General features: G+C 39.5%; 1 protein-coding gene across 4 annotated transcripts in view; it reads right to left on the reverse strand.

Annotated features, from left to right (window-relative positions):
• LOC138007346 (uncharacterized) overlaps window positions 1-4,496 on the reverse strand; it is a 7,636-nt gene extending 3,140 nt beyond the window's left edge. For 2 of the 4 annotated variants that reach the window (XM_068854175.1, XM_068854174.1), the window contains exons 1-2: window positions 4,254-4,495; window positions 836-1,474 (exon numbers count right to left, since the gene is read on the reverse strand). In XM_068854175.1, the coding sequence (XP_068710276.1) occupies window positions 836-1,474; window positions 4,254-4,435 (821 nt within the window). In that variant the 5' untranslated portion in view covers window positions 4,436-4,495. Of the gene's footprint in view, window positions 1-835; window positions 1,475-4,253 lie in introns of all 4 variants that reach the window. The other 2 variants (XM_068854172.1, XM_068854171.1) reach the window with 2 other exon arrangements.
• Between the last annotated feature and the right edge of the window lie 7,405 nt (window positions 4,497-11,901).

An 11,901-nucleotide genomic window follows, 5' to 3' on the forward strand; every position in this document is an offset into this window, starting at 1 on the left:
GAATTGTCGAGGATCACGTTTGCTTTACAGAAATGTTGTTGTTGAGACACTATCAAAAACAGCACAAAGAAAAAAAGAAAGTCGCATTATCATTCGAGCGTTTTCAATGCGCAAGTCATGTCAGAATATTATATTAATGCCAGTTTTGTTTCCAGACCCCGTCTTACCACGCCCAGCAGGACAAGACAAAAGGGACATTTCCAACTCCCTGTTTTTCACATTTTGTGACCCGGTTGCAATTTATAATAAAATTAAGTTTGCACTAGACAGCTTGCATTTTAGCTTACAATCGTCAAGTGGCTATCATTGGCTTTTATGAATTTACATAAAAGGATAGCTCCTGTTATTTTGAAATACCACCGGTCCCGCCTATTTGATCGATACTTATTTTTACAATAACTGCAAAATTCTCGCGGGTTCATTGGCTGATTTGTATTGTCAATAAGCGGACAGTCACTGACAGACACATAAATTTATAATTTATGCGATATTGACGCGATAATGGTCGCGTCAGCTTGAATAAAATTAAAGTTTTGCGCATTTTTGTCTCCCGTTCTTCTCGTGTTTTGCCTTAATTTTGACCCCTCTGCCTTTTTGTTATTGTAAAAAACAAATTGATGTCAGTTTTTCATGCGTCTGTCCTGTTATTGACAATGAATTTCGTCATACCATTGTCAAAGTAGTCTGCGGCTCCACTCGGCTATCGCTTCGTGGATCCACAGCCAGTGACTTTGACAATATTATGACGAAATTCATGATCAATAACAGGACAGACGCATGAAAAACTGACATCAATTTGTTAATTCGACATCTTCAAACTGCTCGCTAAAAGTACCTTACCATCCAGTCCGCAATATTTCGCTTTTTGTGTTCGGTTTGCAGGAAACTGTAATTCGCTAGACTTGTCTCACTTGCGTTCCCCAAAAGATCAAGAATCAAATTTTGAAGCTTCTGGGCTAGATACTGGTATCCCTGTGGGGTGTAATGGACATTGGGTTGCTCGGCAGCAATCTTGCAATGTTGGTAAGGTGGATCGCCGCAAGTTTCAACTACCCAAGTGTACAAGTCTGTAGTGGCAACCGAAGGCTGCTGTTTCATCACGTTTGTTGCAATAGTGTTGTATTGTATTACGAGATTATTTTGAGTTTCATTGTACGGCACCGGCGTGGTGAGGACATAACCAACTTTCGCCCCCGTTGAGAGCAATATCGACTTTATCTCTTCTAAGTTCTTGGCATAATCAGTTGGTTTTGTGTATTCCTCTGGCCATTGTCCATCTAAGTTAATGTCGTGCAAACCAAAGTTGAAGATAATCACGTCATAAGTCGTTGGTTCTAACATGGCGGTCAACAAAAACAGATGTAAGCATTGAAGACCGTATTTACAGTCCAGGGCTCCCCCATCTGCCAAATCCCAAGGAGCATGTTGGACCAGGTAATCTTTGCCCAACATTCTTGAAATCCAAGGAGTGTAGCTACAACCAAAAGCAAAAATATGAGATTTTATTGCCAAGGCAAAAATTTAAATGTTGTACGAATTACGGTAACCACACCAGGGATAGCTGCTCCAACCAGTTGCACCGGGAAAGCCTGGAAATAAGTCCATATCTTGCCTTTTTATCCGTTTACCAGCGTGTGCAATTTTTTTTTTCTAGAAAGTAAGCATTATACGCCTGATCGGTGTGAAATTTGGCATGATTTCTGACGTTACATAGTCCCACTTTTCCTGACTTTTTCGCGGTTGTAGCTTAAACCCGCATACATAATACCCATTCCAATTTCGAGACGTTTTTCAGCCAAAAAGAAAAGCCTCAGACAGAAAGCTGCTTGTGTTCCCTTGTTCCCCAAATTACATTCAAACTTGTTCACAGTTTTTTGATCCTTAAAATTGTTTATGTTCCCTAAGATATTTTGTCATTGTTCCCCTGTCCCCAGTACAAATCAGGCATACAAGTAATCAACATTAAAATAAAAGAAATTCTTTTGGAAAACTGCTTTATGTGAGTCTTGAGAAGTGCTTCTTCGTTTAAGACCTTTTACTGTCATAATGGATTAGTTATAAGAATACTTTTTGTGTAAAAAAATATTTTTGGGCACTGTCGGCGTTTTATGAGCGGTGCAGATGTAACCAAGAGTTAAGATTAAACGATTCCGTCGACAACACGAAACGTTATATATATGCCATTCGCATGGTCCTCACTCATGAAAACATCATAAAAAACTACCAATATAAACCGAATGCAACCCAAATGAAAGGAAAATCCGCTAATCTACTTTTATGGACAAAACAACGAAAGATAACTACAAAGGTTAATTTCCTCTGAGTTTCTCTTAATGCATAAGTTGTTCCAAGTATTTTTTTTTTCAACTCTTTGCAACTGTTTTGACACCTGCAACAGATCTAGAAAACGAGGAAGGATTTAGGTTTCGTTTGATTTTCTTCGAGCTTACTTGCGCTCGAGTTTTTGGCAGTCTTTTTTTTTTAATTTAATCATTTAATCACTTTCACCACAACAGAGAAACAGGCTGAGGTGGGGGTCGCACAACAGAGCGAGGCTCCAAATTAAGTGCACCCTTTTACCCTCCCAACCATGATATAGCACAGAAGACAGACCACAACACCGGGAACTACATGCCCTACTCTTTGCAACAAGTGTGTGGGTTCTTTTACGTCCCACAGGATTATGGACATTGAAGGGTTGTGAGAAGAGAAGACTAGAGAGTCTAACCATTTGCAGATGCAATTACAAAGGCAGCACTTTCTCCTCAGTTATTTAAAGACCCTGAGGGTTGGTCCGACCGGAGTTGAACTCACGACCTCCCGCGTGACAGCCCGGTGCTCAACTTTTGTGGAAGCCTCCCCCACTAAAAGAGCTTAATAGATCTTAACAGTTCGTCCTTAATTCGGATCACAAGACTATTTACAAGTACAAGGAAGGGTTATGTTTCTTGAAAACGTTGGCCGTGTAGCACCTATATTTCAACAGAATTAACTATTGGAGGGGTAATGTGAAGTGCTAGTTTTCTACCCATGTAAACCATGTGAGCGTTAGCCCTACGAATGGAATTGGGCCCATACAAGGACAGAAAAATGCTAAATGGGTGGGGATTGAACCCACGACCTTCGGGTTAGATCACCGCTGCTCTACCGACTGAGCTACAAGGTCAGACTGAAGCAGTTTGTGGGCATTTAAGATGTCAATTTCACGGCAATGAATATGTGCAAGTACAAGGAAGGGTTACGTTTTTTGCAAACTTTAATTTATTAACTCTGCCCGTCAGGCTGACAGAGCGCCACAACAGCTTGCGCCAATTACTGTGGCTCCTTTTTTACTCTCCCAACCATGATACACAACAGACGACAGACCACAACACCGTGAACTACGTGCCCTACTCTTAGCGACAAGTGTGTGGGTTCTTTTACGTCCCACAGGATTATGAACATTGAAGGGTTGTGAGACGGGGTTACGGTTTATCGTCCTTATCCGAGAAGACTAGAGAGTCTAACCATTTGCAGATGTAATTACAGAGGCAGCACTTTCTCCTCAGTTACTTAAAGGTCCTGAGTGTTGGTCCGGCCGGATTTTGAAGTCACGACCTCCCGCGTGACAGACCGGTGCTCAACCAACTGAGCCACCGGTGCACGATTCCATCAGTAGGGATAACGTTCACGTGGTTTACATGGGTAGAAAACTAGCAATTCACATTACCTCTCCAAAAGCTAATTCTGTCACAAGACTATTGCCGAGGTTGTCGAGACATTAAGATATCGATTGCAAGATTGTTTAACCATTTGATACGAAATCCAAAATCAGTATCCCTTTTGCCGTTGCTATTGCTGCATGTGACCAGATGAATGCCGGAGAGATTCCGAGAGATGCCGGAGAGATTCTCTCCGGCATTCTTCTTATTAAACGTTTATTTCTGATCATCTTGATTCTGCTAGTATATTGCCGTTGCATGAAAGTGATCTTTTCCGGTTCACCAACGCGAAAAACACGCAAAGGAAAATGACTTAATCCCAAACAAACAAAAAGAGTGCATGACGCATGATTATTTAAATGAGGTTTTGACTGACTACATGAATTTGATGGGTACTTTTTCACAATTACATTGCTATTGAATAGAGCTGTTTAATATGGAGGATACAGACAAATTGAAGGTCCAAACTGGACTGTTTGATTTTATAAGATCTGTTTTTCGAATGGCGTAGGAGCGATATAAGTACCAGCTGAGCTAAGGTTTAAGACCTACCCAATACTGACGGAGTCGCCAATTATAAGGCAATTGATCTTTCCAGATATCCTTTTCAATGGCGGCCCGGGTTTGCAGATTCGATCAGCTGGAACTACAGAGGGTGGAGATTCAGCAACAACAGCAACATAATTTATAGGGTAAAAGAATCCCCAAAGAAACAACATCGTGTATAACTTCATCTCTTCATCCACTTGGTTGAGGAAAATAATCCGGCCGTGATGATCGTTTCTGCTCCTGTATGTAACCGCTTCCGGTCACATGAGGTGTGGCGTGACCACGTGCCACGCCCCTAACAGATCTTATAAATCAAAACAGTCCAGTATGGATCTTCCTCTATATTGAATAGCTCTCTTCAATAGCAGCAATGTAATTGCGAAAAAGAAGCTATTTTATTCATTTAATCAGGTAAAACCTTTTTCATATTTTAAAAAATCATGCATTTTTTCGTTTGCAGTATATTTGAGATTCAGATATTTTCCTTTGCGCGTTGCAGCCCGAGAGGTTTGTTCTAGTTCGTGTCTTGCAGACACAACAGGCAGGATATCAAAATTTGGTTGAAACTAAGCAACCCGAAATGCGTCGAAATATCCGATTTTTGAGCAGTTTGACATACTGAGTGAGCAAACAAAACGTTTGCACTGCGATCCAAAACTTGAGATGTTGGGAAGTATCAGACGGCGAAATTCAAGCAAGACTTCAACCTAATTTAATAGCAAGTTCAGGAAAGTTGCATGATGCTGTGAAGAGGTTTTGACTGACTACATGAATAAAATGTGACCAGTATCATGCTAGTTTACAGCATACATCTTTGATATTGGACATCCATGTTTTGATCAATTAACACCTGTCAAAACAAGGTATCCGCTGACAAGAATCACGTGACCACATCGCGGGCTCAGGCTTAGAGCTAACCGAGGTCAGCTGCTTTTGGAAGTTGACCGCTTACCAGGTACTGGTTTTCAATTGGATTGCAGGCTTAACCTAGGTTAACTCACTTAAACATAAGCGAGGCTTCACTTTTCGCGCGCTTTCTGTGGCTCGACGCGGCTACAAGGCCATACTATGATTAAAAATAAGACACAAACAGCAGTGATAAACATATTGAACGTGTTCATTTTGATTATGACTTGACGTTTTGTGTGTTCTTCATACATTTTCAAAAGTAACCGTTGAATTTAAAACAGCTATTTATATATAACAAAGCGGATGAGGGGACTGGAACCTAGATTAAGCAAATACTTAACAGTAAAATAAATAATAATAATAATAAAAACAGAAAAGATTAATAAAGCATCAGCTTGTCACTTCCGACATTGACGTTGAAAGCTGGCTCAAGTTCTTGAATAAATAAGTCTCTTTTATTTTACAATGATAGTCTGTTTTGCCCTTCGCTAAAATATCAAAATGATCCCACTTGATGTCATGTCCAGTGGCCCGGGGTAGTCATTCGATAAAACTTGATATCGGAAAATCATTCGATAATTCGATAAAAATCGATTAATTGATTTTAAACGATATCGATTTTATCGGTCAATCGATAAAAATCGATACTCACACGCCGACGAAGTGTTAATTTTATCGATTTTATCGGATTCATCGATCGCTATTGAATCGATAAAAATTAACCTGTTTCCGTTGAGGGAGCGTTTGATTGTGACTCTTTAAATGTAGATTTCAAAGGCGGCAATGAAATGATTTGTTAGCGAACACTGTACAAGAGATCAAGAGATTTCCTGGATGTAAAAAGTGGTTCCACCAAGTGTGTCTAGGACTCAAATTCACGACGCAACAAGAAAAAAAATCATATACTTATTATTGCAAGGACCATCCCATCACATCTTACTCCTCTGAAAACAAGGTGGTTACCAGTAAATGTGATAAAAATATGCTAGAGACTGATTCGCCAACCAATAGCAAAAGAGCCAGAGTGTTATCTGGTAACAACAACAGTGGACAAGACTTAAGAACAACTAACCCTAGCTACATAGAGTACAATGGAACCTATTTCCATATTTCTGAGTTTTTGTCTGTTCAGCAAGGGAAAGTCTACATGCCATCCACTTCAAGAAATGCCCGGTGGATGGCGCTCTCTAAGGTTAATTATTATGACAACATTGATAAAATTGCAGCATCACCAAATCAGGAAGACATGCATTGCAACTCATATGCCGCGTTCTGGATGGGCGATCAAGGTCTTGTTATAGGAAAGGTAGTTTGAATGCATTGCAGTCCTACTACCAAGAGCGCATACCCCATTCTGCAATGGAAAAAGAACGATCCAAGGAGTAATGTTGTGACGTGTTGTGTTAACGTAGCCCTGATAGATGTTAAATCAGACACCTGGAGTTTGCAACTCAAAAACCGTTTCATATTCTGCCCTATGAAAGCGCTGCTCATTCAACTTCGTGTCATTAACCGCGAGCAGGGGCTAGAGGTCAATACGAATGATATGGCAAAGATCAGAAGCATGCTACCACAACTTCACGAAGCAGAAAAAAAGAAAGGAAGAGGCGGTAAAAGACAAGGAAGCAAGTTTGCGAAAAAGAAAAGAAGGACCTCCAGAGGAGATGAGCGTTGTGCTGTTAAAGAAAGTTTTGAAGGAAATGGGCTCAAGTATGAGAAATAGTTCGACAAACGCTCAGCTTGTGGAAAAGGTAGAACAGGCCCGCGCTGGCCAGCTAGAAGCAAATGGAAATCGAAACCAGTTCGGTACGTCGTCTACAACAATAAAATTAAACGGGAGCCAGAGCTACAACAACAAAAGATATGTACAGCCTTGTCTTTATTTACTGTTCCATGACCCAACGGAAAAACGCCGTGTTTTGTTTATTATCCTGATGTCTATCATATACTCGCTTATTCAGATGTTTTCCGAGTTTTCAAATCATCAGTTCCTTTCAATAATTCAGCAGTTTTTTCTTGTCACTTTACTTTTCACATTATTTTGTTGCTGAGTTCATCATTAACATTGTTTTACTGATTTATAGAACAATTTTAAATTAAATTCGATATTTATCGACAAAATCGATAGCCCTAACTCAAAAATCGATAATTATCGATTACTCACACCAAACTCTTTTATCGATTTTTATCGAATTTCCAAAAAGTTAATCGATTTTTATCGATTGTTATCGATTATCGATGTTATCGAATGACTACCCCGGGCCAGTGGCCTTGACGTGGTCAGCAATGGCTGAAGTATTGTCATTTTTAGCTGGGGCCTTAAAATGTTCGGTTTTTCTATCGCGAAGCCGCCGTTTAGTTTTACCGACGTAAAAACCATTACAATCCGAACAATTTGCTCTGTAAATAACTCTGGATTGTTGTGAACGATTAATACGGTCTTTGTAAGGAAAGAAAGATTTTATACATCGAGTGCTCTGAAAAACAATCTTAAGGTTAACACAAGAGTAGAATTTGTACACACAAGATTTCAGACATTTCAGGCGTTTAGCGACTTGGTTGCTTTGCAAACCTAAGTAGGGAAGTAGGATAACAGGACTGTAGACACTGGATTGCTATGCTGATGTTGTCTGTTTTTGTTCAAAACATCGTTGATATGATAGTTGATTATGCCTTGTGGGTAGCCGTTCTGAAGAAGGAGTTTTCGAAGATCATTGAGGGCAGATTGTAGCAAGGAGCCAGATGAACAAAGACGATAGTAGCGATAAGTGAGGGTGCGGATGAGGTTTATTTTGTACTTTCGTGGAGTGAAGGAATCCCATTTCGTGTAGAGACCTGTGACAGTTTTCTTTCGGTAGATGGATGTCGTGAAAGCGTTGTTTTGATTACGATACATGTGACAAGAATGTCCAAAAACGGAATTGCATTGTATGTTCAAATTCAATGGCAAATTTAATTTTGCGATGACAGCCGTTCAAATAGTGCAAAAACTCATTTGCACTGTCTTTGTTGTGAAACATGGTGAATGTGTCATCAACGTAACGATCACACAATAAAGGACTAACTTTGGCGTTCCGCAACCGCTTTTCTTCAAAAACACACATAAAAATGTTGGCTGAGACAGGGCCCAATGGCGAACCCATGGCAACACCATCCATTTGGTCGTAGTATTTACCATCAAAAAGAAAGTGGCTCTTCTTGGTGGCAAATTCCAATAGCTGGCGTAAAACAACCCTGGGTAAAGCCGGAGGATCAGCAAGAGAATACAATTTGTCTAGACAAATGTTTAGTGTTTCACCGAGTGGCACATTTGTAAATAGGGAGGAGTCATCTAAAGAGCACATTGTTCCATTCTTATGCTTGTACTTTTTGGCCCAATCCGCGAAGCTGAAAGCGTTTTTGATAGTGTATTGCCGGGTTTGTCGAGATTGGCTAAAGTATAGAAACAAGGTAAGAAACAAGATTGTAGTTATAGGTGTTAACCGATGAAACAATAGGGCGGAAAGGACAACCAGTCTTATGAACTTTAGGAAGGCCACATAAAACGCCAGGAGAAGATCCACTCGGTAAGATTTTGTAAAAAGTTGCATCATCAATAATTTTATCCTTTCTCAGTTTCCGAAGATAAGTTGACAGGCTTTCTTCCCTGGATTTAGTAGGATTTTGTAGTTGCTCTTTAAATTTGGTGGTGTCAGAAATCAAGTGTTTCATTTTGTGAAACAAGGACCCTGACTATAAAACGACCTTTGCCCTGGGCAAGCCGTCAGTCATATCTCTCCGGACACCGAAGTGTCAACATCTACTACTCCGTGACAGCTCCTCAACGCGCCAGAAATACATTTCTCGCGGTAGACACTTTCTTAATTCATCTAAGTTTCAATTAAATTTTGTCTTAAAACTTGTAACTTTTGTTATCAGTAATAAAGAAAAGAAAAATGCTGGGCTCGAGTCAGTTGTCCGGAAGAAAACGTGTGCGTGTGAGTAGTTATTTGCCATTTTAGTGTAGCTGTCATTTACCCAAATATGTTGCTCTTATTCTATATTCATCATCGGTAATAATGTTATCTAAAATATTCATTGCCTAAATGCAGGTCACAGTTGAAATATTTGACGATGAAACGCAAAAGATACTAAAATCAATAAAGGATAATACGTCCGATTGCGAGATTATCTCTGTGAGGCCTGCTAACGGTCAGAAACCAAACGGTACATCTGGCCCTTATTATCTAGTAAAACCTCCTTTCGACCCAGACTTTATGCTGCTCAGAATTTCTCTCTCTTTCACATCATTTTGTCGAAAGTTTCTGCTAAACGTGCTCAAGAAGAGAACACGTCGAAGACCCGTTTGTTTCAATCGCGCGCCCTTTTCCTAGCTGAGGGATGAAAGGTGATTCCTGTCTGTCTGCTTTGTTATCGGGGTCACGAATCGGAAACGGGCCTCGAGTGAATTTTCAATAGAAATAAATTATTCTGGACTTGAAGGCTCAGGGTAAATTGCGGAACAGTATTTTTTTTTGTCAGAAGAAGGTCTTCCTGGTGACGGAGCAGTTACAAAACAATATAAAATTCTATTGAATGTATCTTCCGATCGCTGAAAAATCACAAAAAATGACTGTAATGCAAGCCCCGGTGAAGACTTACCTGAGTGATCGATTCAATTTTGTTACAGCTTCAAAACGAAAACGTTTTGCAGTTCCAAGTTCGGAAGAAGACCCGCTTCCCCCTGCCAGAGTTAGTGTGTTTCACCCTCACACCAAAACAGCCGATGAAACTCCCGGAGTCACTAGGCCATGCACTTCGAAATTGGAGATATCACGGGAAGCACCCCAAAATGTGACGGCAGTCTGTGCCTATTGCCTTCAGCCTTCTTGTATAGCTTTTTCCCCTTTCAAGCCACAGGGAAGAAGTGATGCAAGAATCACTAACCATACAAAGCGGCGAAGAGATTATAAATGGTACTGGCGAACACTCAAGGATTGTGGCCTTTGGGAAAACCCCATATATCAGCAAAAAAAAGAAGAATTGGGGTGATGATGTGAGAGAGGTCATGCCACACTGTGTAATCAAGGATGTCAGAGAAAGATGGCCAAATCCACCCAATGTGCCGTACCAGGGGCACAGAAGAGCATGAGAAAATTAATACCCATAAACTGCAATTTTTTTTTTTTGTATGAAAAAAAAAATTGTTTTCAGGCTCAACCCTCGGTATTACCCCCATCCAAAAAAGTGTAATGTTACAGTAATCAGCACTTTTTAAAAAAAAAATCAATATAACCCTTTTTCAGTAACCACAGAAAAAATGCACAATAATTTCACAAATATCTAGACATAGATCACGTAACTTTGACACCAGAGAATGACTTTTTTTAAAATCACAATGTCTTGTAAAATGTTGCCCAGATTTCCTCCTTGGATCTGAAGGTTTTTTCTACTAGCACTCTGTGTAGATATGTGTCTCGGTGCATTTTACTAAAGAAAAAAAAAAAAGATTTCATATGACAGCTTCATAATTTGAATGACTGAAGAAACCCCTTTGGAATGGCGACACAGTTTAAATTACAGATTATACCCTTGTCAGACAATTCAGAAAACCATGATTTCTCTGCATCCCTTTGGAGACCACTTGACACTTTTTTGATGGCCTTCTTTACACCTTTACCACCTTTGCATGAAAAATAAATGCTGTGTTAGACACAAAGGAAATATTCTGTACTGAAGTAATTTTTGAGATAATAACAGGTCATAAAGTGTCATAAGAAATAACAAAGTATTCAGAATAATTTGTAATTTTGAAGTATGTAGCATGCCAGCTGTCATATGAGACACAGTACATCAATTATTGTCAGGCATCACATACTGGCAATGTTGAAGAGAAGTACATGTCAACTGGTAAGCCATATTCGGCCAGGTTGTCTGCCAAAAATGTCTGGCTTACCAAAGCCACGGGGCCATAACTCAAGGGACTGTGTTGACCATTATGTTTTGAGAAAGGCTTTTTTCCTACATGCAATGGAATAGAAGTTTCCAAATAAAGAAATTATAAAATTATGAAAGGATCATTGGAATGATGAATTTATGAACTTTGGCATTTTTCGTAAAATTTTATATTTTGGTAGTTTACTCCACTCCTGGGTATAAAGGTGCAGTTGAAACACTGTACGAGGAGAAATTAATTGAAGCAAGGAGGGAGGCACAGCAAAATGCTAATTATGCTGTTGAGGGGGATGTGAGTATCTTTTTTCCAGTTGAAACAATTCTGATTGATACAAACGTTGATTGCATAAGTTATACCATCTACTTGATCATAAATTATTGCATGTGACATTAACTTTTTTTCTGATCTATGGTTGTTGTTTCATTTTATTCAGGTCATTATAACAGATGCAAGTCGAGCTTCCCAGCATACGACGGTGTCAGCTTTATCTTACAGGCGATAATTATCATATACACATTAGAGTGATTATTACTTGGTAGTAATTTTTGATTTATATTGTTTTTGTCCTTTTCCTGACCACTGTCAATATTTTTAATTAAGAATCTTATATGTTCAAGTGAGTTAATATTGTTTCCCAAATAAAACATTCTGGCCCTTTCAGAAACAAAAAAGTCATTTACAGCCTCCACTGGTCAAAAGAAGACATGCCCTCTGCTACAACATGTGAAGTTCCAATGACCAAACAAGTAGTAACGTCTCTCAGGGCTCTTGGTATGATACATACAGTTCTCAGAAAATCTTTCTATA

The sequence above is a fragment of the Montipora foliosa genome, chromosome 6 (assembly GCF_036669935.1).
Source record: "Montipora foliosa isolate CH-2021 chromosome 6, ASM3666993v2, whole genome shotgun sequence".
Classification (NCBI taxonomy): Eukaryota; Metazoa; Cnidaria; class Anthozoa; order Scleractinia; family Acroporidae; genus Montipora; species Montipora foliosa.